The following is a 25,043-nucleotide window of genomic DNA, read 5'->3' as shown; positions in this document are numbered from 1 at the left end:
AAACTACTAAACTATACCTGTTTCATCTCTATACAGCACTCTGACTCTGTAGGCATTATTGTCCGACTCGAAATGAACACCATTACTGAGAGTTTCTGATATTATCATCATTCCGTGAGATGAAATTGTCCTGACAGACTGAGAGCGAGCTCATGAAGCTCCGCCCCCTGGGTCGTCCAGCAGCAGCTTATTTGCATTTAAAGGGCACACACTAAAACAGCGCGTTTTTCTGTGACCCAAAAAATGACAATTTAAACATGCTGTAAAAAATGATTTGTTGGGTATTTTGAGCTGAAACTTCACATACACACTCTGGGGACATCAGAGACTTATTTTACATCTTGTGAAAAGGGGCATAATACAGGACCTTTAAATTTGCTTAAAGGATTTAAGTGTGCAAATAGAATAAACGATTAAAAAAGGGGAGAGCAACAATTACAAACATGACAACTTAAAAAATAAAAGAAATAGAATAAAAAAGAAATAGATTTGAGTGCACAAAGTAATTATGGAGGATAAGCAATTCTGAATATATAAGTTTCAAGTTTGACTTTAAATTGAGTTATCGATTCTGAATTACGGATGTTGACTGGGAGAGAATTCCAAAGGCAAGGAGAAGCACGGCTAAAGGCCCTATGGCCCATGGTGGTTAGGCGAGCAGAAGGTGTATGGAGGAGACCCAATGAAGAGGAACGGAGAGTTCGAGAAGGGGTGTGGGGCTGTAAGAGATCTGAAAGGTAAGGTGGAGCGAGGTTGTGAAGACTGAAGAGATCTGACGCTGGTGGGTAACGTCGTAATGACAACGTGGCAAATGTACATCCAGATTGCATTCATACTAAAGACATTCGTAGGCTACTATATAGAACATACTTTTTTAAAGTAATAAGTACCTAACTAAGACAGTATGCGATTTCAGTCGCAGCCTTGGTTTCTCCCATCACTACTGGGATGTTTGTGGCAAAGGCAGTAGGTGCGTCCATTACCTCTCCAGGGGGCTGTTCCATAAAAGCCGCTTAGAAAAGCGGGGATTAAACTCCAAAACCGCGACTTGAATGAGCCTAACAAATAAGTTGGGGCTAAAGTGGTTCCATAAAAGGTAATTGAAGTTCACGCAATCTCACTAATTTGATCCAGGTTTATCAAGTCTAGACAATTGCGTGTGCACGCGTTTCTTAAGCAGCCCTAGAGGTCGATCGTGGATCAAATCGATCCACCATCAAACAGCGTATATTTTATGCAGTTTTTTTTCCCCTCAGTGCAAAACTTACATTTTACAGTTATCCATCTGTAAATGTTAGAAAGTCATGCAAATGTATCCATTTTGCTGCTAATCTTCATATTGAACGAGCGGAGCTGTGCGCATGTGCGCCAAATAGGAGCGCAATAATTCTGACTAAAATATACATTTTGCTTGGAAAATTAATACGCGATATTTTATAACACTAGAAATATTTTCTAATCATAATAATTTATCTTTAGGATGTTGGATAAGTTGAACCTCTAGCGAACAGAAGTACTTCAGTTAACAGAAGTAGCCTAATTCAGGGAAGTTTATTTTAAGAAACTATATATAAAGATACAAAATATAGTTTTGGGTATAGGACCTATGCTACTTAATAAAGATGATGTATACTTATTTAGAATGCTGAGAATTACAGCTTTTAATGCAATACTTTTTTGGAGAAAGCAAGAATCCCCAGTTTTAAATGAGTATATTTAGTTTCTAAAGTACATTATGGAGAGGATAACATGAAATTAAGAGCAAATGTATACATTTTGAAAAGATATGTGCAACTCTAAAATCAAAGAATATTCCATAAAATAAAGGAATAGGCCTATATATTAGCCTACATTAACTACATTTTTATATAACCCTATATTAATATTAATATCTATTTATTGTTTTTTGTCTTTTCCCCCTTAAATCATATGTAAAAGTGTCTAACTACTTTTTGGTTATTGTTCTAATCATGTGTTTTTTAGGCTATGTGTTGGTGGGTATTATCACAAAAGAAAAAAAAAGTAGAAGGAAAAATAAATAATAATGAATATTTATTGGGGGAAAATATGATGTCTTTAAAGGAACTGTCCATTTGTATAATTGTGTTAAATGTGTTTGAATTGAAAGCCACAATAAAGTAATATATATATATATATATATATATATATATATATATATATATATATATATATATATATATATATATATATATATATATATATAGTACTTTATTGTGGCTTTCAATTCAAACATATTTAACACAAAAATTCTAAATAAGGCACATCTAATGTCCAAATATCAAATATTTTAGTATATATATATATATATATATACTAAAATATTTGATATTTGGACATTAGATGTGCCTTATTTAGAATTTTAAACCTACAAGTGTATTTTTATGATAGCAATAACTGTAAAGGGACTATTGTAATGGGGTAAATCAAATGTAGGCTAATATACTGTCAATTACTAAGCTCAGATTCATCTTACCAGTTAAAATTTATACTCTGCTTTTGTAATTATTTATTTTTAATTTTGTGATTTTAACTTCTGCTTTAAAAAGCTTTTTTTTAGATTGTGTTCTAATGTTCTTCTAATCATAAACATGTACTACAGCTGGCAAACAAAACCAGAGAGAAATGTATTCATAAATCTTTAAAACAATCTAATTAAATCTTGGGCACAAAACATTCAGCCAGTAAAAAAAGAAAACCTGTAGTATATTGTATTTATCTATCTATATATCTCTATATTTCTATATATATCTATATATCTCTATATATATATATCTATATCTATTTATCTATCTATCTATCTGTCTGTCTGTCTGTCTAGATAGATAGATAGATAGATAGATAGATATATTGTCTAATTTATCATTGTAGCCTTATTTAAGTTGATTTTCTGTATACTGTGTATTTATTTTTGGACTAATAATGGTTAATAAAGTCCAATAATGGTATGAGAGAGTGTCAGTGGTAATATCATTGTGTTCCTATAAGTCAGTGTTAGAGGATCTGTGTAACAACTGAGGCTTAGCCTGACAGTTAGCCTGCCCTGGACCAGGCTAGTTTCCCAGCATAAGTTGCCAGGGTAACTGAGTTTGAACTATTTTAAGTTTGCTTTATGAAACCGAATCTACCAAAAATAAGCCTGACTAACCGAAATAAGCCTGGCTTATACTCTAATCTTGGTTTATGGAACAGCCCCCTGTTCTCTCTAAACCTTTGAAAACAGGCCTACAATCAAATCTGTGGTTGTGATTACATTTTATTTAATTCATTCAATCGTGTTTTAATGCTAAATTCCTAATGCAGAACCAGGCAATTATTTGCCCATAATTCTGATGAAAGACGTAACAAATGAATATCAGTAAAGTGGTGTATATTATAAAATATATTAAACGTAGAAAATGTATAAATCTTTTATATTTGTATATTTTATTTATACAAAATATAATATTAGTATAATATTCACCATTTTAGAATAATATCCATATATAATTGCAATTCAAATCTCTATCCTTTAGCATACTTGATTCAAAATTCATTTTAGTGCACAGGATGCTCTTTTTCATCGTCTTCTGTGTGCAAGGCTTGTGAAACTAGCATTGTGGTTTCCTGCGCCAAATAATGTCACCATAGTGTATCCTTTTTAACGCTTGAGCTGCAAAGTTGATCATTGTATCCTAGCCTAGCAACGCTGTACACCATGGTATTTCATTGCTACTTAAAACAAGAACCCAAAAGCTTGAGCTCCGAAGTTGACGCATTGAGCTCAATTGAGAGAGCTATACTCTCACACACTCACTCACACACTCACTCACTCACTCACTCACTCACTCACTCACTCACACACACTCCCCCACCCCTCCCCTCTATTATATTAAAATATAATAAAAAGACAACAATAACAATCAGATGCATTAGAAACTAAACTTTAAAAAATTAAAGTAAATACCTGCCAAGGTTTGACGTTGAAATTTAATAACTACAGGATATGGTGTTGTCATTGAAAATAACATACCATTAGAATGATCAAAGCCAAATAAGACAAAAACAGAGAAATCCCACATTGCTAACACCTCAGGTCTCACAAACCTGTGAGGACACAATAGTGTTGGTTTTTTCAGTATTTGTTTTTTTTTTCAAATACTCATGAATGGCCATATCTGTGTGTGTATTTATGCGTTTGGGGTTATTAATAAACATTTCTCAGATGTTTTTTTTTTTTTTGTCTTCATATTTTGGCAGTCCAAGACTTTTCTTTCCCCTCATAGAGCTTCATGGCCGCCTGTAAGCTTGTGAAACAGCTCCTCATTCAGGGTGTCACTCTGCTCTCGTCCTCGTGTAGACATGAAGATGTAGCCGCCGATGTACTCATGGACAATCTTACAGTCTGCAGTTACACAGCTAAATGCGATGTTCACATTGCCATCAAACTCAATGGCAACCTGGTACAGATAGGGAAGGGATTCATTATTTGACAGTGATATTTGATATCAATCCGAAAGCTTGGAAGAAGCTTTTGCACTTCAAAAATCTCATAATACATATAAAGACAGATTACCTGTTTGATGTCCCAGTTGACATTCCATTGCCTCATGGTGTTGTATCTCCAGGTTTTCACAACATCTCCAACACTCAGGTCAATACGGATTAAACGATTATTGGCAATGCCAAGCACCTCATCCTTGCGGCAACCCTTAAACCTGCATTTATGAGGACAGAAATTGTACATGCTGTTTCTGATGTCACTTACAATCTGATTGTAATTGATTATTTTGCTTAGATTCTTTTACTCAGCAATATCATTATTATTATTAATAACATTTTCTGTTAGCAATATGTAATCTTTTGTCATGGTATCAAAATGTATATTGTTTTCTAAATAGTTAAAGGTAAAGTGTTACATCAAACAGAATAGAGCACAGTTGGGTTGAGGTTTCTTTCATTTTCTCAAAATGAGAAATTTAACTTTAAAGGGGTATTTCACCCAAAAGTGAAAATTCTGTCATTAATTACTCGCCCTCATGTCGTTCCAAACCCATACGACTTTCGTTCGTCTTCGGAACACAAATGAAGATCTTTCAAATGAAATCTGAGAGATTTCTGTCCCTCCATTGACAGCTACACAACTACCACTTTCAAGCCCCAGAAAGGTAGTAAAGACATTAAAGTAATCCATGTGACTCCAGTGGTGCAACCTCAATTTTATGAAGCGACGCAAGTGCTTTGTTTGCGCAAAAAAACAATTTACCACTTTATTTACAAAATATTAATCTCCAACGCGCGTTCACGAGAGCACCACGACACGTGTGTGTTGTGTTGAAGTGAGAGCAGACGTTGTTGCGTGAATGCACATTGGCTTGAAAGTGGTAGTTGTGTAGCTGTCAATTGAGGGACAGAAATCTCTCAGATTTCATTTAAAATATCGTAATTTGTGTTCCGAAGTCTTTCGGGTTTGGAACGACATGAAGGTGAGGCATTAATGACATAATTTTTGGGTGAACTGTCCCTTTAAGGCCCGGTTTCACAGACAGGGCTTAGACTAAGCCAGGATTAGACCATAGATCAATTAGGACATTTAAGTAATTTTTATAAACATGCTTAGAAAAAAACATTACCGATGTGCATCTTAAAACTAAAAAGGCACTGATATATTTTTAAGATCAGTCAGTGCAAGTTTATTTCAGTGGAAACAGCTCAGACTTACATTTTAGTCTAGGACTAGTCTTAAGCCCTGTCTGTGAAACCAGGGGTAAATGTTTCAAGATAGACCTACTTTAAGGTTATAAATGGATGGTACATATTTCTGTTGAAGCCATTAATCAGCGGGAAAATAAATGTCATATTATTTGTGTTAGGATCTGAACCTGGCCCTCATGCATACTATAAAATTACACCATTAGACTACCATGATTCACAGTCTTAAAAAGAAGTGGTGCATGACAGGCTCTGCCTACAAACAAGTTTTACTAAACTCACCTCACTACAATATAAGAGAGGCCAAAGTCAGGCAGAGCCTGCCAGATCTGAAGGAACTTCTGAATGGCATCTGTTAATGAGATCTGAGCTACATTCTGATAGGCCTCCAGGATTCTCGGCGTGAGCTGAACAAGAGAGAAAGGGAGAGAGAGATTAAGTTCAAGAGGAACAAAAAAAAGCAGGGATGAAATGTCACACTAAAGACTAATAATGCAGTAATTAACCAGTTCAAGTGTATTCCAATGACCCAGAAACGTGGTACCTGTTTGGGTTTGTACTTCTTCTGGTAGCGTGGAGAGACGAGGCTGTGTGTATTAATACTCTCATCTGTCTGAGCTGTGTTATTACTAGGTGTGGTTTTCTGCATGGCCAAGAATGACTGGATGCTCTGCACCTCACTAGAGAAGGAGCTGTCAGCCAAAGTCTTGCCTTTCGAGGCCAAACGACATGCTGCCATCCATCGGCTGTACTGTTGCTCCTACGAACAAGACAGAGTCAGAGTTTTATTGCTATTTTAAAACCAAACAAAAAGGATATCTTCTGATGGGATTTGGTAGAGACTGGATCCAATATTCCTGGCATGTCAGAAGGATCTAATATTTTAGATCTACAATAGCTCTACAATCTAATTAGGCTCACAATGTTTTTAGGAAACACACCCCTGGACATTTTCTACTGTATGTAAACCCACAGAAAACGAAACTAACAAACACAACTGATATATAGTGACAATTGTGTCACTCCCTGAAAAGTAACTACGTTACTTAGTTACTTTTATGGAAAGTTATGCGTTACATTACTTTTGCATTACTTTTTCCTCACTTGGGCTGGGCTTGCTTGTTTTTTTAATAACAACAAAAAAAATATTTTATATTTTATATTAGGCCCTTCCCACCAAAAGTGAAATGAATAAGCCTCAGGCTGAAGGAAATGCAAATTCACACAAGTACAGAAGAGCGCGCCGCTCAAACAAACCTTTCAGCTGTGCTGCCATTCTGGATCGCAAAAGAATAGGGCGAAACTATTTTTTTATTGGTAACATTTTTGCTTATTAGTATGGTTAAATTGGATAATCGAAGGTCAGAGGCAAAGACATTATTTAATAAAGTAAGATGATTAAATACATAAAGTATATTTGTGTTATTTATCATGTTTAATTATTGCAGGTTAGCATAATATTCTAAGTTTGCATTTCATTTTCTTTTATTTTGAGGAATACTGAATCTGTTTTTTTTTGCAAGTGAGATGAGTAAATGCATGCTCACATTTAGTCTAGAACTAACCATCACGTTCACACAGCGCACACAACACCTCAACATGGGAACAGGACATGTGTAAATCAATAAATGGGAAAACAAAGTAACTTGCGTTATTTATTTGAAAAAGTTACTCCGATATTTTCTTGTAAATTTAAAGTAATGTATTACTTTACTGGTTACGTAACTCGCATTGATTGTAATGCACTAAACCCCAACACTGCTGGTCAATTTTGAGATTTTAGGCTATTTTGCTTCCATAACTATTTCTTTGACTTCTTCATCTTCAGAATAGTGGTAAGAAAACCTAAAAAAATTCAATTTCAGTGTTTGTTTTATTACACTATGTCTATGATGTTTTCAGTTATAATACATATAATGGCAGTTTTCTCCCAAAAAAAAAAAAAAGGGTTCAGTTGGGTTCTATATAGAATCCCTAGGGTTCTTGACTTAATTTAAAAGAACACTTTATGAGAATGTTTCATGTTTAACGATTTCAATTTCTTCTAGTGTTAAAGTGTGTTTACAAGCTGCTTAATTCATAAAAAAAATAAAACTAAATCCATAAAACCATCCCATGATGGGAACCCCTAAACGATTCTATATATGAAGCGATTGACAGAACCCTTTAGGGTTCTATATAGAACCTTTACATTACATTTACATTACACTTTATGTGATGAGTCGCTGCCATGTGGTTGGCTCATTAGACGTTTGCATTAACAAACAGGACTAAATTGGCCACTCCCTAGCTGCTCCAGCCATTGAAAAAAAAAAAAAAAATTGGCTAACCAACAAATATGAGTGTATACATACTGATGTCATAGCTGAGCTGTTGTACACAGATAATCATTGACTTACATGCTCACAGCGCAAGTAGACCTCATTCATGCCCTCTGGCCCGGGTATCAGCAACCTGATACAAAACTTCTGCCCAGCAACACTTACATCAGGGGCCACCTCGCAACCTGTGTTGATGAGAGACTTGTTGTGCGTCTGTGTGACAAGTACATACATGTTTTAATAGATGAGTGTGTGATCACCTTTAAGGTTCATCTGTTGAATTGGTTCTTTACTGCTTTCCTCTTTACTCTTGTAGTAGGAGATGGTCGTATCCTTAAATGTAAACCAGTATTGTTTATATCCTTTCAGTGTCAGCCTCTTTGGTCTGAGAGAAGGTAAAACCACAGGGATATTAGTCGTAAAACGTGAGGGCTGTTTTTATAGCACTTTTCACAATACACGTTGTGAATACGCACTGTGGCAAAAAAGGAAAAACTTCCCTAGATGCAGGAGGAGAAAAAAAATTCCTTTGGCTACACATTAAATATAATATCGAAATTATCTAGTTATGTTACAATATTGTCAGAACTGAATATGTGTCTGAATTGAGTTTCCCACAAAAAAAAAAAGTGAGGTATGCATGTTGGAGGGGGGGCTGGGATTTGTGTCTTACCTGAATATTTTCAAGTAGTCATGTAGTTCTGGCGCTGTCATTGTTTCCTGTATGGACATTTGAGATGTTAGAGATGCTAACAGTCATTTCACATGACCCATACATCTAAGTGACTTTGTGACTATCACCAAAATTATGATTTTGGGATGGTTTGAAACATCAAATTACTTTTCCAATATCATCATATTTTATGATGATATGTCTCGAGTAAACAAAAAATAAATAAAACCACTGTGAACTGTGACAAGAGTATTCCTAAATATCAGTTTTGGGCAAGTTTTCACATCTGTTTTATGTTATTTAATATCGTTCATTTATTTCCTGACAAAACAAAACAATCAATTGGTCCTTTTTTTTTTTTTTTTTCATTTTTGTTGTTTCATAGATGGTTTTGTTTTCATAATGGTTGAATTGCTGAAATCATGCTTAAACGTCATTATTCTAATATCTAAAAGTCAATATTTGTCAAGACTTGGGTTGGATTTCTGTCTTCTCTGCCTTTTCTTTGCATTGTTTTTGTTTCCTTCCTCCACGTGGTGGCAGAACACAGCTGATTCTCATCAGCAACTGGTTTCTGACCTGTTTTTGCTTCTCTCCTTGTTACTTGTTCTGTATCTATGCTCGCGCTATGCTTGTTTTGTTAACTTCATCCTGATCCTGTAGGCCTGTCTGTCAGTTTTGTCATATGCAATTGGTTTGGTGTAGTCTTGTCCTTGCATTTATTTTTTGTGAGAATTTAAATATGTGCCTGTTCTCTATTGTTAAAGGCACTAGATCAAAAGTTCAGTGACATTTTTATTTGTGCATGGTAGAAAGCAAATACTGATACTGACATAATGACATGCAATAAATATGGAAAATTGAACTACACGATTGAGGGAGCAGGCTACACAGTGAACTCTGAGAAAACGCTACTTAATCTCCACTGCTTTCTTTGACCCTCTCTGTCTCTGGTCCTGCGCCGTGCTCACTCAGTGTGTGTGTGAGAGAAGGAGTGGCCAGCGGCTAGAGCGAAAAAAGCCAATGTGTGCTTCTTTTACCGATATATATTTAACAATATCTTTTGCATTTCTAATCCAAACAACGTCAAACTTGGCACTGCACTTACTCGTGCCCGTAGCAAGACACCTGTCAAGTTTGAAATCCATTGGACTAACAGTTCGAGAGATGTGCGAATAACACACACACACACACAAACACACAGACAGAAAGACGTTCCCGTAATTTATAGATAGATATAATATACAGAAGTAAACAGCGTAGCTGGCTAACAGATTCAGTTAACATCCACAAATGAATAAGCGCGACACAGTGAACTCCGAAAAAATGCTACGCTTGAGCAAACAGTTTGTGAATAGGTTACTACAAATGATGGCCGTGAATAAAATATAATATTCAGAAGTAAACAGTGTAGCTGACAGAGTGTTTATGTCAGAATGTTTATGCTTCTTTTACCGATATATTTAACGATATCTTTTGCATTTCTAATCCAAACAACGTCAAACTTGGCACTGCACTTACTCGTGCCCGTAGCAAGACACCTGTCAAGTTTGAAATCCATCGGACTAACGGTTCGAGAGATATGCGAATAACAGACACGCACACAGACTTACTGACAGACAGACAGACAGACGTTTCTGTAATTTATAGATAGATGTGTGTATGTCATGAAACTGACCAGCATGTCGTCTGCACTGCTCTCTCCTTCCATTTTCACCTCCAGGCACTGTAGAGCTGAATCTAGATCATCCATAGCCGGACTAGATGCCACAAACTGCTCCGTTAGAGACACTTTCCCAATGTGGTACTGATGTGATCACACACACAAAAAGATCATAAAAACTTTCTGAATAACTGAATAACGTTCACTTAAGCTTCAGTTGTGTTTAGGTAGATCATTGTTTATGAGTATGATGCATTGATATCTGCTTTCCATCACCTATACCTGTAAGGCAGCAAAGACCATCATCTCTTCTTCTGTGCATTCAATTTCTTCCAGCAGGAGGGCCCACCTCGCCTGCTCATACAGCTGTGTCAGGCGCACCACATCAGTCTGACAGGTACATATCAGGTTCAATGTTTCATAATTTGTATGGGGGAGAAGATGACAAAAGAAACATTATTTAGATTTGACTGTTTCTAAAAAGTTTTTGTTAAAAAAATAAGTATTGCTGTTTTTACTGTCTGTAGATTATACATTTTATGAAAAATACTATTTAAAAAAAATCATTTTTGAGGTAGTGACATCATCAAAGTCTGACCTCTTTAAGTAGAAACAGAATTAGGTTTCTAACAAAATAAAGTGTTTTATTAAGTTTAATTTTATATTTACATTGTTAAATTCTGTTGTTGGAGTTATCGCTGGACAAAAATATTTAATCTAAATAATGTGATGTGTTGTAATGATATTTACTGGTTAAAGCTGTTATTTGTTCATTTTGCACATATTTGATGGTTATTTGGCCAAACACTAAAAACACAAATCTGTTTCTAATTGAGAAACACATGAAGAACAGACTGATGGCGTCATGCCTACCTGTGGTGTGATGTCGTGAAAGCTGTAGTATTTGAAACGCAGTTGGAGTTTATCATTTTCTTTGACTCCCTGTTGTAGGAGAGAACGGGACGAATCCAACCACCTGAGCAGAGATTTTATCATTACAGCATATTATAACTGATGTTTTTTACAATGCGCATCGTATGCAACTGTAGCTGGGGTCATGTATCGACTGATAAAATCCTAAATGTGCAGGTACTGTGTGATGGGATCAGACTGGTATCACACTGATGGTTGAACATTGATGAATAGACTGAATGAATACCATATTTGTACCATGGTATTTACATGTTACCAATAATACCTACAAAAGTACTGCCATGGTAAATGTCCAAAAGCATATTAAATTACCATTGGACCATTATTGCTTATAGTAAAATGGTGAGCAGTTTAGAAAATGCACAGTGGATTCAGAAAGTATTCAGACCGCTTCATTTTTTCACTATTTGTCATGGTGTAGCCTAATGCCGAATTTTTTTCAGAGACTAAGGGACTGGTCAGAGTAGAAGGAAATCTGAATGCAGCAAAACACAAAGATATCCTTATTGAAAGCCTGGTCTAGAGCACTCAGGACCTCATACTGGGCCATTGGTTCAACTTCAAACGACCCAAAGCACAAAGCCAAGACATTGCAAGAGTGACTAAGGGGCAACTCTGTGAATGTCATGTATTGGTCCAAACAAAGCCTGGACTTGAACCCAATCAAACATCTCTGGAGAAACCTGGAAATGTGGGTCCACATCCAACCTGACAGAACTCAAGGGGATCTGTGGAGAAGAATGGCAGAAAATCCCCAAAGCCAGGTATGCAAAGCTTCATCATACACTCTTAAAAATAAAAGGTTCTTTATTGGCATTGGTGGTTCAGTGAAGTACCTGTAGCTCTGTGAAACCACTAAACGATAAGGCCTTTATCTCATTTCCTGGTTTCGGAACGTTCGAAATCGCCAAGCAGTGTACTCGCACTTCCGGTGGTTACACATTTAGATGAAAAGTAGGTCAGTAAACTTAAATAAAATCGCGATATAGACCAGTGTCTGTCAATATTAAACCGCATAAAGACTATTTAAATAGGAATCGTGCATGTTCTGCGTGTCTCTGTGAATGAATGGCACCGACGCGTTTCATTTACCCCCCCCCCCCCCCCCCCCCCACACACACACACACACACACCCCCACACACACACACTGAGGCACGCATGACGCTCGCGATTTTTTTCAGCCTTACTTATTAACATTAATGCACTTCATCAACACAGCCGCTAGTGTGGGGAATTGTGTTATTTTAGGAACGGTTCATATAGATTTTTGCAACTGGTGTTTTTTTACTTGCTAGGACCCCACTGAATACAAAACAACCTGTTTCCAATTTTTTTCTTCATTTTTAGTGCCAAAATTCAAGATGGCAGACAATATATGCAGAAAAATCACAGAAAATAAAATATATAATCTTTTCACTTCTATGAAGGCTTTAAAATGGTAAACTTTTTGATGAATGTATTCCTAATAAGGCAGACAAGTGAGACCCAGACTATTTTAAAAATATTTATTGGATCATTTGCCAAAAAATTGGGCAAAAAAAAATGGGAAAAAAAATGGAAAAAATGAAGAGGAAAAAAAATCTGAAAAAAATAAAAAAATAAAATAAAATCTGCATTTTGTTTCATTATTGAAGAGTTCAACAAAACAGTCAGTCATTGTCACTCAAGTATTTATCCTCATCACTCTCACTGTCACTGTCTGACTTTTCAATATTGGTGCATGTCTTCTCAGTATGGCAAGCAGTTTTAACTTTTATTCATTTCCAGGATATGAATTCTTGATATCAACAATTCAATTTTCACTAGTTAAAACGATAGTTATTGATATCAGAAATTAGATTTCTACTAGTAACAATGGCAATTTTTGATATCAGGAATTACATTTCCACTAGTAACAATGCTAATTCTTGATATTCAGCATTTACATTTTCACTAGTTAATAACCCCTCTGGGCTTCTTCGGTCAAAAACGGATGAAAACTTTTACATTTGGAATTTTTTTTATTTATTTTTTTTAACTTTTGTTGTATTAGCTATGTGAACACACAAATCATGGACATGATTCGGATATGTTAAAGGGTCGTAAAAAAAATAGTCACACTTAGCTTCCTCCCGGTCAAAAATGACCGACATAGGAAATGAATGGGAAATACGAAAAAATACGAAAACTCAGAGAAACTTTTGGTAGTACAAACTACAAATCAGCCACTGTGCAGAAAAAAAGTGCACAGCAATAAAGGGGTGACACTCTAAAACATCAAGAGTGCCCCCCCCCCCCTATTTTTGGATAAAGGAATCAAAAGTTACAGCATTTGGAAAAGAGATTTTTGTAGGCTTTTTATCTTTGACACCCCCTCATGGGCAATTTTTTTCTCCATGAAGAATATCTTGTCATAAAAGCAATAGATTATGTTAATTTTGGGCTCATTTTAATTGTAATAATATGCTGTAAAAAATGAAGTGCCATTTTCAATAATCTGTGAATGTTTCATGAGCTGTATGATGTTTTTGACACATTGCAGTACATTATTTTATAGATTATGAAAAAAAAGAAATTCTATTTCTCAGCAAATAACTCAGCAATACTTAAGAGTTTTTCAAAGTCATTCACTGTAAAGTTCAGACTCTAAGCTTTCAAATCAAGGCAAGATTTTTGAAAAATATGGTAATGAATATTTTCGCAGCTAGGTGGCGCCTGCTGGCGGTACACTCGGTTTTAGAGGGATTACTCAGCACTCGTTAGGAGTTAATAAATGTAATTAGATGCATTAAAAAGCTGAGATCCTAAGCTTTAAAATGATATATAATTTGTGAATTTATGAATATAATAGAAATATAATTTTTGATATCAATAATTACATTGTTACTAGTAAAAATGGCAATTACTGATATCAATAATTAAATTGTCACTAGTTGAAATGTCTATTCTTGATATCAACAATTGAATTGCTACTAGTAAAAAAATTCATTTTTGATATCTGAAAATGTATTTCTGATATCAATATAATTTCAGATATCTAAAATGGCTTTCTTACTAGTAACAATAACATTCATGATATCAGAAATTAACATTGTCACTAGTGAAAATGGAATTATTGATATCAAAAATGAACATTGTTACTAGTAGCAATTCAAATGTTGATATCAAGAATAGACATTTCAACTAGTGACAATTGAATTCTTGATATCAAAAATAAAGGTTTTTACTAGTAAGAATTGTATTTCTGATATGTGAAACTGGAATTTCAACAAGTAAGAAATCAATTCTTGATATCAACAATTGATTTTGAATGGCAGCCTATGGTGACATTTCACTAGTGAAAATACAATTACAGATATCAAGAATTATAGTTTTTACTATAGTTGAAATTCAATTGTTGATATCAAGAATTATCATTTTAACTAGTGAAAATGTAAATGCTGATATCAAGAATTAGCATGGTTACTAGTGGAAATGTAATTCCTGATATCAAAAATTGCCATTGTTACTAGTAGAAATCTAATTCCTGATATCAATAACTATCATTTTAACTAATGAAAATTTAGTTGTTGATATCAAGAATTCATATCCTGCGAATGATTAAAAGTCAAAATGGCTTGCCTATTGCCATTCCCAGGATATAAATTGTTAATATCAAGAATTATAGTTTTTACTAGTTGAAATTCAATTGTTAATATCAAGAATTATAGTTTTTACTAGTTAAAATTCAATTGTTGATATCAAGAATGAAAATTTGTAATAGTTGAAATGTAATTCCTGATATCAAAAATTGCCATTGTTACTAGTAGAAACATTATTCCTGATATCAAGAATTATAATTTTAACTAGTGAAAATCGGCCCTGGCATTTTGGCCCAGACTGGCCCACTACATATGACCATAAACATCACCCATCTTTGCACGCCCTTGAATATGTTTTTGTTCAACTCCTATTCATTAAAACCACTAATGCCATGTAATGAGTGAGTAGGAACGAGTTAACAGATGAAATGAGTACAAAATTGTCATTTATTAATACAATTGAACTATACTCCACAGTGATGCATCCAAAAAACAAGCTATAAGCTGCATTGGCATAGCAATGCCAGTGTTTCCCACAGGATCTTTGGTAAAACTGTGGTGGGTGGACCTCTGTCCCTCTAGGGGGGTTCGGGGGCATTTGAATGTTAAATTCATCAATCTGGTGCAGTTTGAGAGTTCAAAATTAAAAAGCTCCAACCCATATTAAGTGTGCAAATTAAACAAAGAAAAAATCAAACCTCTTTTAGTAACAGTGTCTGTCTATATTACACTACTACATAATAATAGTTATAATATTAATCTCATGACAGTAGCCTAATAGCCATATATTGCAAAACAAATGCACTGAAAAATAAAGAAAACTTTCATAATTAGTTTTGTACTAATTTCTAAACTTGAAAAAGATAAGCACATGATCTCTTATTTTGACGGAAACTGCATCAAGCTTTTATTTTGGCGGAAAACATGGATAAAAACGCGTCTCATTAAAGTTCTAGTAAATTTCTGTAATCGTCAACAATGCAGATGTGGAAATAATGCGTAACTGGGTAATGGGTTCCTACACTCATAGCCAAAGTGTTTTGAAAGTAGTTCTGCTTACCATGGACTCTACACTTTCTCATCTCTCTCCTGATCCTCCTCATCAGCCACTGGAGCTGATGAAGGTCCTGCTGCTGCAGAAAACATATATATTTTGACACATTTTACAGCGTCTGCTTGAAGGGCCTGTATCTATTTTGCGTTTCTTCTCCATCTCTCAGACTATTTTGACAGATACACACTTGACACTGCACGCTCACTCTAAGCCCAAAGGGGGAGGTGTTTAAAGATGTGATTGGGCCAGCCCACTGTCAACCAATGGGCCGCTGATCTACGGGTTTTCACGGGTTTCAAAAAAACTAACGCTTACTTTTTTTTGACCAATGCATTACACCGACACTAACCCAGCGCCGTCAATTAAACAAAACAAAACGAATGGGCCGCCGATGTACGAGTTTTATGGGCCGTTAAAAAAAAAAAGTATGAGATGTATCGGCCCAAAAAGCACGTCGGCCCACCAGGCATTTGCCCGGTATGCCAGATTACCAGTCCAGCCCTGGATATCAAGGATTCATATCCTGGAAATTAATAAAAGTTAAAACAGCTTGCCATACCTCAGAGCCCTCACACCTGCAAAGTTGCGTGCATGGTAAGTTGTTGCTCTTGCAAGAACACCTTCTACTGCATTGGCTGGCAAGACAAGAGCACTTCACAAGCTCCACAACAGCCTCTGGTGCTGGTGGAAGTTTTGACAGGACAGGAGCCCATTGCCCATCATCAATTTGCCTCCATCCCAGAGATAGTGCGTCAAGAATCTTTGGAGCAGGCACTGCATCTTGTGCCCAAACATGTGCTTGCCAGTGTGCTCTCAGAATGTGCTCTCTAACTGCTCCTGAAGTGGGACATAGTTTTCCCACTCCCTGGTTGGGTTTTAGAGTTTTAAACATGTTCCACCGAAGGGCTTTAGCTGTTTCATAACCAGTTTTGAAGAGCTGACACATGAATTTCTCACATCCAGCTAACACTTCTGGAGATGGATGAGGACCTACACCAAGCCTACAAAGTGCATTAATGACATCATCATCTGTCTCCATGAATGACTTGAAACAAGAAACCTTTCCTTTCCCATGGATATGGCCTGTGGTATCGCAACCTGTGAGTGCATGGAACCCTGGTAATGCTACTGCACGCTCTGGGCCAAGAGCCATGTAAATAGGTTGGAGTTGTATCTTTCGTCGACGCCCTGCGTAGGGCAAGCACCAAGACATCTGTGTCACATGTGTAGATATGTGGGGTTTTGCCAAAATGACTTACTGCTACAGCATACATGATCAGTAGAGTGTCCGCCTCTTCTTGTGAGCTCCTCATGCAGAAAAAAGCATGGCAGAAAAAAGCCAACATCATTCTCTACCTTGCTCATAAAGCTGTTGAACTATGTAAACTGTCAATTACAGTTCACACACACAAAGGTGTTATGGCCTCAAAAGTTAACATGGTGAGCATGAGGAGCTCACAAGAAGAGGCGGACACTCTACTGATCATGTATGCAGTAGCATTACCAGGGTTCCATGCACTCACAGGTTGCGATACCACAGGCCATATCCGTGGGAAAGGAAAGGTTTCTTGTTTCAAGTCATTCATGGAGACAGATGATGATGTCATTAATGCACTTTGTAGGCTTGGTGTAGGTCCTCATCCATCTCCAGACGTGTTAGCTGGATGTGAGAAATTCATGTGTCAGCTCTTCAAAACTGGTTATGAAACAGCTAAAGCCCTTCGGTGGAACATGTTTAAAACTCTAAAACCCAACCAGGGAGTGGGAAAACTATGTCCCACTTCAGGAGCAGTTAGAGAGCACATTCTGAGAGCACACTGGCAAGCAAATGTTTGGGCACAAGATGCAGTGCCTGCTCCAAAGATTCTTGACGCACTATCTCTGGGATGGAGGCAAATTGATGATGGGCAATGGACTCCTGTCCTGTCAAAACTTCCACCAGCACCAGAGGCTGTTGTGGAGCTTGTGAAGTGCTCTTGTCTTGCCAGCCAATGCAGTAGAAGGTGTTCTTGCAAGAGCAACAACTTACCATGCACGCAACTTTGCAGGTGTGAGGGCTCTGAGGAGACATGCACCAATATTGAAAAGTCAGACAGTGACAGTGAGAGTGATGAGGATAAATACTTGAGTGACAATGGCTGACTGTTTTGTTGAACTCTTCAATAATGAAACAAAATGCAGATTTTTTCTTTTCCATTTTTTCCAATTTTTCACCCAATTTTTTGGCAAATGATCCAATAAATATTTTGAAAATAGTCTGTCTCACTTGTTTGCCTTATTAGGAATACATTCATCAAAAGTTTACCATTTTAAATTTTATTTTATGTGATTTGTCTGCATATTGTCTGCCATCTTGAATTTTGGCACTAAAAATCAAGAAAAAAATTGGAAACAGGTTGTTTTGTATTCAGTGGGGTCCTAGCAAGTAAAAAAACACCAGTTGCCCAGGCTGGAAAAATAATTTCCCTCTTCCTGCAAAAGCTCAACAGTTTCATTTTGTTTATCGTTTTCTAGTAACAAAGGCTGGCTATCTTTCCCATCTTTCCATTGGCTTCATGTAATCCATTCTCCCCAATAATTTTCTGATTGTTAACAGAATTGTTAACAGAATTATTGTGGTGAGCGCAGAACATTATTTTAATTAAAATGATTATTAGGTTATATGAAGGAACCTTTTAATCAGTCAATGCGTTTTTCCGGGTGTGCCAATAAATAGCATAATGGTGGTTACACCCATCATTGGTTGATAATCATGATAATTCATGTTACCCATGGTCATATTTATTACCCAAGTCAATCAGTTAATTAGAAAATGTATGTATATAATGATATACCTAACATATATCCGTTTGAAATGTTTAAAAAGGCGATTATTTGCAATTTTTGGTGATATATCCGCCATCTTGGATTTTGGGCCTGTGCAGCCCGGGAAAAAATCGGAAACAGGTAGTTTTGCAAACTATAGTGTCTGAAGAAGTCAAAAAACAGCAGTTGCAAAAATCTATATGAAATGTTCCAAACACTTTATTTTGCTACATATGGCCCTGCACTACGCTCTGAGAGTCACTTCAGCAGCATTTTTTAGCTTCATTTGAGAGAAACTATCATCATAAAACACAGAGAGAAGGTCTACACGGCAACCCGTCAAAATAAAAGTTTGGTTAACCTTTGAAGAAATTTTTGCTTAAATCATTACATTTTAAACAATTGGTTATAACAATTTAATTAAACCATTCAAATGGAATCAAGAAAACAAACAAAAAAATTAAACTTTTGGGAGACGCGAGAGCGAAGTAGTCCAGTGATAATTAACATGAAGCCATGGTGAATGCAATAACCGGAAGACGCTGTACACTGCTTCGCGGCTACTTCCGGCGTTCTATTGTGTTGTGATAAAGGCCTATAGTCAAAAAAGATTTTATAGTTTATTAATGTTCTTCACAACAAGAACTGTTCACTGAAAGGTTCTTTAGGGAGTCAAAAATGGTTCTTCTATGGCATCACTGCAAAAAAAACCTTTTGGACTTGAGACTGTTATCACTGCCAAAGGCGCTAAAAATAAATAAATTATTAAATAATTTGTTATTATAAATTGTTAAATAAATTTGCAAAGTTATCACAAATCTGTTTTTGCTTTGTGGTATATGGTGTTTTGGCATAAGGCTGCACAAAGCAAAATGTGCAAAATGTATGGGTTCTGAAAACTTTCTGAGTGCACCGTATAGAACATTTTCACACACGCAATATTCAGTATTTCATTGAATTTAGTGGCCCTGTATACTACATGTTGCCTTTAGCGTATTACTCTACCTGCTGTTAATTTGTGCTTTCTCCATTACATTAGTTGTCCGGTACATTTTAGCAATGGTCTCTGGGGCCGGGGGAGGCTGACTGACCGCCAGCATCTTGTACACAGCCTCAGTTTCAGGAGATTCAGCATAGAAAGCAGGCATGCCATTGGCAAGCTTCAGGATGGTGCCTGCAATTGCACAAATATATTAGCACATATATTTTAAAAATAATAATAATAATAATAATAACTAAACATACAAATTTAATTTTAGAGCAGATTTACATGAACTTTACTTGAATTAATAAATAAATTGTGCAGGCATTATAATGATGAAAGGTTTTTGTACTGTGATATACACATAAAAGTTAATTATTTTTTCACTGCAAGCTCCTGCAACCAAGACAAAATCCTTGTGAGTGTGTTTGTGTAACCATAAATTGAAATAAAGGTCATTCTGTTTCCATTTCTGATAGTAGCAACAGTTAAGTATGCTAAATAAGTCCTAGCTCAGTGGGTCTTACGTTATGTGAGTTGGTTTGGAATTAATATTTTCTGTATATGTATAGCTCACTTGAAGGAAGTGGTGAGCAGGTGATGTCATACACTTCTGCCTCAACATCTTTATCTTTCTTTTTCTTTTTCCCTTCTACTGGCCAAAGTAGGGATAGTTCCTCTGGGTGGCGTATGTCTAAAAGAGAGAAAACAAATGTAATGTACAGGTGTCGTGCAGAAGTTTTCAATCAGAAATTTTGAAGCATCATTAAAACTATTCTCCAAATAGTTTAAATAAAATTAAACCACGTTTGGTTTGGAACTAGCTTCCATCTATTGTAGACACTGACTGTTTCTTGCACAGGTTACCGGAAGAACGTTTGTTCATAACTTTGACGGAACCTTGCCAGAACGCTTGCCAAACGTTTCTGAGAAAGTTCCCTGTTAGCTGGGTAGATGATCTCAAAGGCAGAAGCTCATCACTCACTCAGGAGTTTGCAAATGCCCATGACGGTGCGGAACACAGGGCTGGAGAAGCAGACTCTCAGGCGGACGCTGATGCCGTTGGGCATTAGCAGCCGCAGGGGCTTGTGTTGGGGCGTGAGGAAGAGTCGGGCGTCTGCATGAATTCCACATTTATCCAGCGTCCAGGACGGTTTCAGCAACCACTGCTGCTTCTGCTCCCACCACAGAGCGTGATCGGACCAATCCCTCTTTATTTCTACAGAAGAGAAGAAAATTCTGTCATCACCCTCATCTCGTTTCAAACACATTTTGTGTGAAACACAAAAGAGGATGAAGAATGTCTCAAAAAAGATTAGAGCATTTGGTGATGTCAAATTTGTGATGTTTGAATATGTGCAAATATTAATGGGTTGGGAAATGGCAGAGATTTTCAAAAAATTATATTATTAACTAGATACTTTTTTGTTCGTTTAGTAGAGTGTTTCAGTCCAGTTGCTGTTCATTGTATGCTCTCGTTGAACAGGGTATGGTGAAAATTGACTTTGACTTTGTTTGGAAAGACTTGAGACTTGACTTGAGCCCGGTGCACACTGTACAATTTATAATTTAATCCTTTACGACTGTTGCTTGTCAGACTGTAGGAACATGATCCCCGCTGTAAGCCGTGTCACACTGTAAGATCTCAGCTGTCATTAATGTCAGACTGTGCGGCAGTCAAGAAGCGTTAAAAAACGGACGCATGCAAGAAGACTCATCTGGACTTTTACATCATCGATCTGTGACAGGTTCGATGACTGTGAGCTGCATTACATGCAGGATTTGGATTTATAATGCTCCTCCAACAGACATTCTGCTGACTATAAGTAACTTTGCAACTACATGTCAACTTATTCTAACCCTAACCCTACCAGTCTACGAATACTCTACTGAAAATCTAATGAGAGTTAGTAGACATATACAGTAGGTGCAACATTACTTATAGTCAGCAGAATGTGTTAAAGGGACCATCAAAATAAAGTGAAACCCAGGATTTAAATGGTAGTTAGCAAACAAAAACAATCTGTAGCGTTAATTTTGATCATGACTTGTCTTAAAAAAAATAAAAATGTGTGTAGGTAAAGTGGTGGTTTGTTGTTGTCTAACTAACTGAGTCATCAGTATTGGTTTATTTAGTATAGTTAGTATAGAAGAATAAAACATCATCAGCATCCACTAAAGGTTAATAAATAGAGCAAGATGAATCACTATTGTGGTTTTTATGTGCGCTGAAAAAAGAGGATGAAGGGAAATTCACGAGTTCACACTTACGAATGATCAGATAATAGTTATGCGTATTTGGCATGCTGTCGTGCTGGGGGAGGGCTCCGAGCTCGGAAATTGGGCCCGAACCCAGTGTACTCCCCCCGTATCTCTTGGTTAGAAAGATAACCAGATAAGTGTGAGGAGATGGGGTGGTGGAGGGATGCTGAAAACTGTCGAGGAATATGGGTGTGTCGACTGTGTGTATTTATAGGCCTTAAATCATGCTGATTGAGTGGACCTGTTGATTACTGATTGCTGGCAGCTGGTTGGAATGACTTGATTGTTCGATCATTAGAATGTGTTCCTCCCGAACCTTGTTAATAAAACATCATGAGGAGAATATGGACACGGTCATGGCTAGAGAAAAGCGGCCAACTTGGCGTGCCAGTTTTGCAAATGGAGCTTGAGGTAAGTAGTTTTAAGTTTTAGCACCATGTCGAGTTGTTCAATACGCCATTTCATGTTGCATATTTATAGTCAGTGGACGTAGGTCATAGCAGAAAACACACTGTTACATGATCATTCTACATTTCTGACACTGTCAGAAAATGATCGCAGGCTATCTTTGGTCGCAGGAGCCACGACCACAGACATCGCGACGACTGGTCATCTTTCGTTTGGGACAGCCCAAAATCGTACAATGTGCACGGGGTATTAGACTCTGTGTCAGAGACTTGTGTCTGAAATCAACAATCCTATAATGTCCTTAGCAAAGATAAACATCTTATAATAAATCAGACATCAAAAACTCACGTGACTTTTCCACAACTTTAAGGATGACTCCACCAATATGTAGGTCGGAGGTGACGCTGACTTTAAGAGGTGGTGCCTCCGATCCCAGTTCCTCAACACTGACGGACAGGTCCCACGATGCCATTCTGATTTGAAAAGAAATGCCATTCGATATTATGCTTCCACAATCTCAGCTATTTCCCTTTTCTATAGTTTTGCTATAGCTTTCAGTTTAGGTTAGCTTTAATCAGCACAATTACATACAATTGGGTGGTTGACAAATAACAAGTTCACAATTCATTTTTTTGACCATATAATGATATATATATGTATATTTCTTTTGTATATAAAATGTTATATATATATATATATATATATATATATATATATATATATATATATATATATAAATATAATCATGTGTATAATGATATATATATATATATATATATATATATATATAGTTTATACATATAATAGTTTATATATATAACTATTTAAATCAAATTTCAGTTTTGACTTGTGTGAAAGTACTTTGCATAAAGACTTTTTTTAACCTTTAGCACTCTTGCTCTTCTCTAAAATTTGCTTAATAGTTTTATGTTAAGTGTGCAAAAAAACATCATATACAGTTTTCAAAAATATGAATTAGTGAAAAAGAGAAATTAAATAAACATGCTTTGTGGATTTAACTTTGCTATTCCGTTCAATCTACACACACAAGATCTTCAAAACAAAATCAAACCTTGGTTAATTAACTTTGGTGAATGTATCAGGGTGCACCACTTGACACTTAGATATTTAAAAAACAAAAACAAACAAACTTAAGAAATCCTCATGCCAAACCAAAGTTAGCATGTCTACGGAGCCCATCTAGGCCTGAAGGCCCATGCGTGCCCACCCCTCTCTTCATTTCTAAACCTCACAACACCCATCACACAAAACATCCCTTCCTTCCTTTCTGTTCAGTTTCATTTTTTCCTCTGTTTCTTACCTCGTATATTTGTGGTTCCAAAAATGTTAAGCGATGGTACAGGCTACGCCCTTGGCCTCTTGCACTCTCTATCTCGCTGTCTCTCAAGAACTTGTGAGACATGTGCCGTTACTTCCTCCCTCCTCTCTTTCTTGTCTTTTTCTGCTGAGGTTTCACCCCGTCTGTGAGAGTGAATAGCTGTTCTCTTTTTTAGACTGATTTCTTAAGGGTTCAGCTGACAATAAATAGGTTTCTCTTCCTCTTCCTGTGATGCAGACTGGAGATGCAGTTCTAAAATGAAACAAAGACAATTATTAGCCTCCTTTCCGCACTCATATTCATATTGATATAGCAGTAACACTTTACAATAAGGTTTCATTTGTTAACTACATTAGTTAACGTGAACTAGCAATGAACACTTTTACAGCATTTATTAGTCTTAGTTAATGCTAATCTTAACATTTACTAATACATTTTTTAATATCAAAAGTTGTGTTGACAATAGTTAATGCACTGTGAACTAGCATGAGCATGAACGTTTTTATCAACTAACAAAGGTTAATAAATGCTGCAAACATATATTTGTTAGTTAATGAACAAAGTTAACAAATGAGACCTTATTGTAAAGTGTCACAGTTATAACTATGGACTCTCAGTTGAGCTCATTACATGGAAGGGATCTTGAAAACTGCTAGTTTAATAAATTTGACTTTTCTTAAGATTACTGGATTTATACATGAACAGTTCTAGTAACCATATAGTGCTCCCTGCTGGGTAGTTTGTGAAGCACTGCAATAAAAATAGATGACCAGATTAATGCTCGCTTCACTTTTTATTTTATCTATTCAAAAGTGAGATGACATGACTGTTTTGCAATCTGAGTTAATAAAAATTAATGCAGCCATGTCAATAGTTATAAAAGACATCACAATTGAATAGTTTGAAGACGAACAAGACCGAGAGAAAAACATACAGCCAGGACAATTTATCACAGCGGATGGACAAATAAATAACGTATTTTTGTCTAGTTTTTCACTCCTGGTGATTCCCTGGAGGTTTGCCGTGACTGAATTATTCATTTTTTCAGTAGTTATGACAACAAACCTTATTTCTCTTCTTTGTACTTATATTTGACGCTCAGCCTGATGACATAGCCTATGCATTTTCCCGCGAAATCCGTCCCCGGCAGCTGTAAAATGTAAATCATTTGTATAGTGTCATTAATAACATTCAGAAAAACAGTCAGAAGCCGTTGATTACTTCCTTTTCAACAATGCCCAGTTTGCCTGCAATATGTTGCTTCTACCTGTTTTGCTGGTTAAAAACTGGTCAAAAGTTAGTCATTAATTAATGTCTTTGAAAGAAGTTTCTT

The 25,043-nt window shown here is 36.3% G+C and overlaps 1 protein-coding gene across 1 annotated transcript; it reads right to left on the bottom strand.

Annotated features, from left to right (window-relative positions):
• Positions 1 to 3,923: 3,923 nt before the first annotated feature.
• fermt3a (FERM domain containing kindlin 3a) lies at positions 3,924 to 23,962 on the bottom strand. Its single transcript, XM_079872720.1, has 15 exons — positions 23,693 to 23,962; positions 22,720 to 22,844; positions 20,687 to 20,920; positions 20,279 to 20,395; positions 19,725 to 19,893; positions 11,240 to 11,342; positions 10,649 to 10,756; positions 10,382 to 10,510; positions 8,704 to 8,750; positions 8,291 to 8,415; positions 8,109 to 8,215; positions 6,254 to 6,469; positions 5,992 to 6,116; positions 4,574 to 4,715; positions 3,924 to 4,457 (listed from the first exon to the last, which is right to left on the bottom strand). Exons 2-15 carry the CDS (start codon positions 22,841 to 22,843, stop codon positions 4,278 to 4,280), a joined length of 1,926 nt encoding a protein of 641 aa, XP_079728846.1. The 5' UTR covers position 22,844; positions 23,693 to 23,962; the 3' UTR covers positions 3,924 to 4,277.
• Positions 23,963 to 25,043: the final 1,081 nt, after the last annotated feature.

This window comes from Squalius cephalus, assembly GCF_949319135.1.
Source record: "Squalius cephalus genome assembly, chromosome: 5".
NCBI classification, from domain to species: Eukaryota; Metazoa; Chordata; class Actinopteri; order Cypriniformes; family Leuciscidae; genus Squalius; species Squalius cephalus.
The sequence above is the reverse complement of the archived record's forward strand: the minus strand, read 5'-3'. Positions and strand labels throughout refer to the sequence as shown.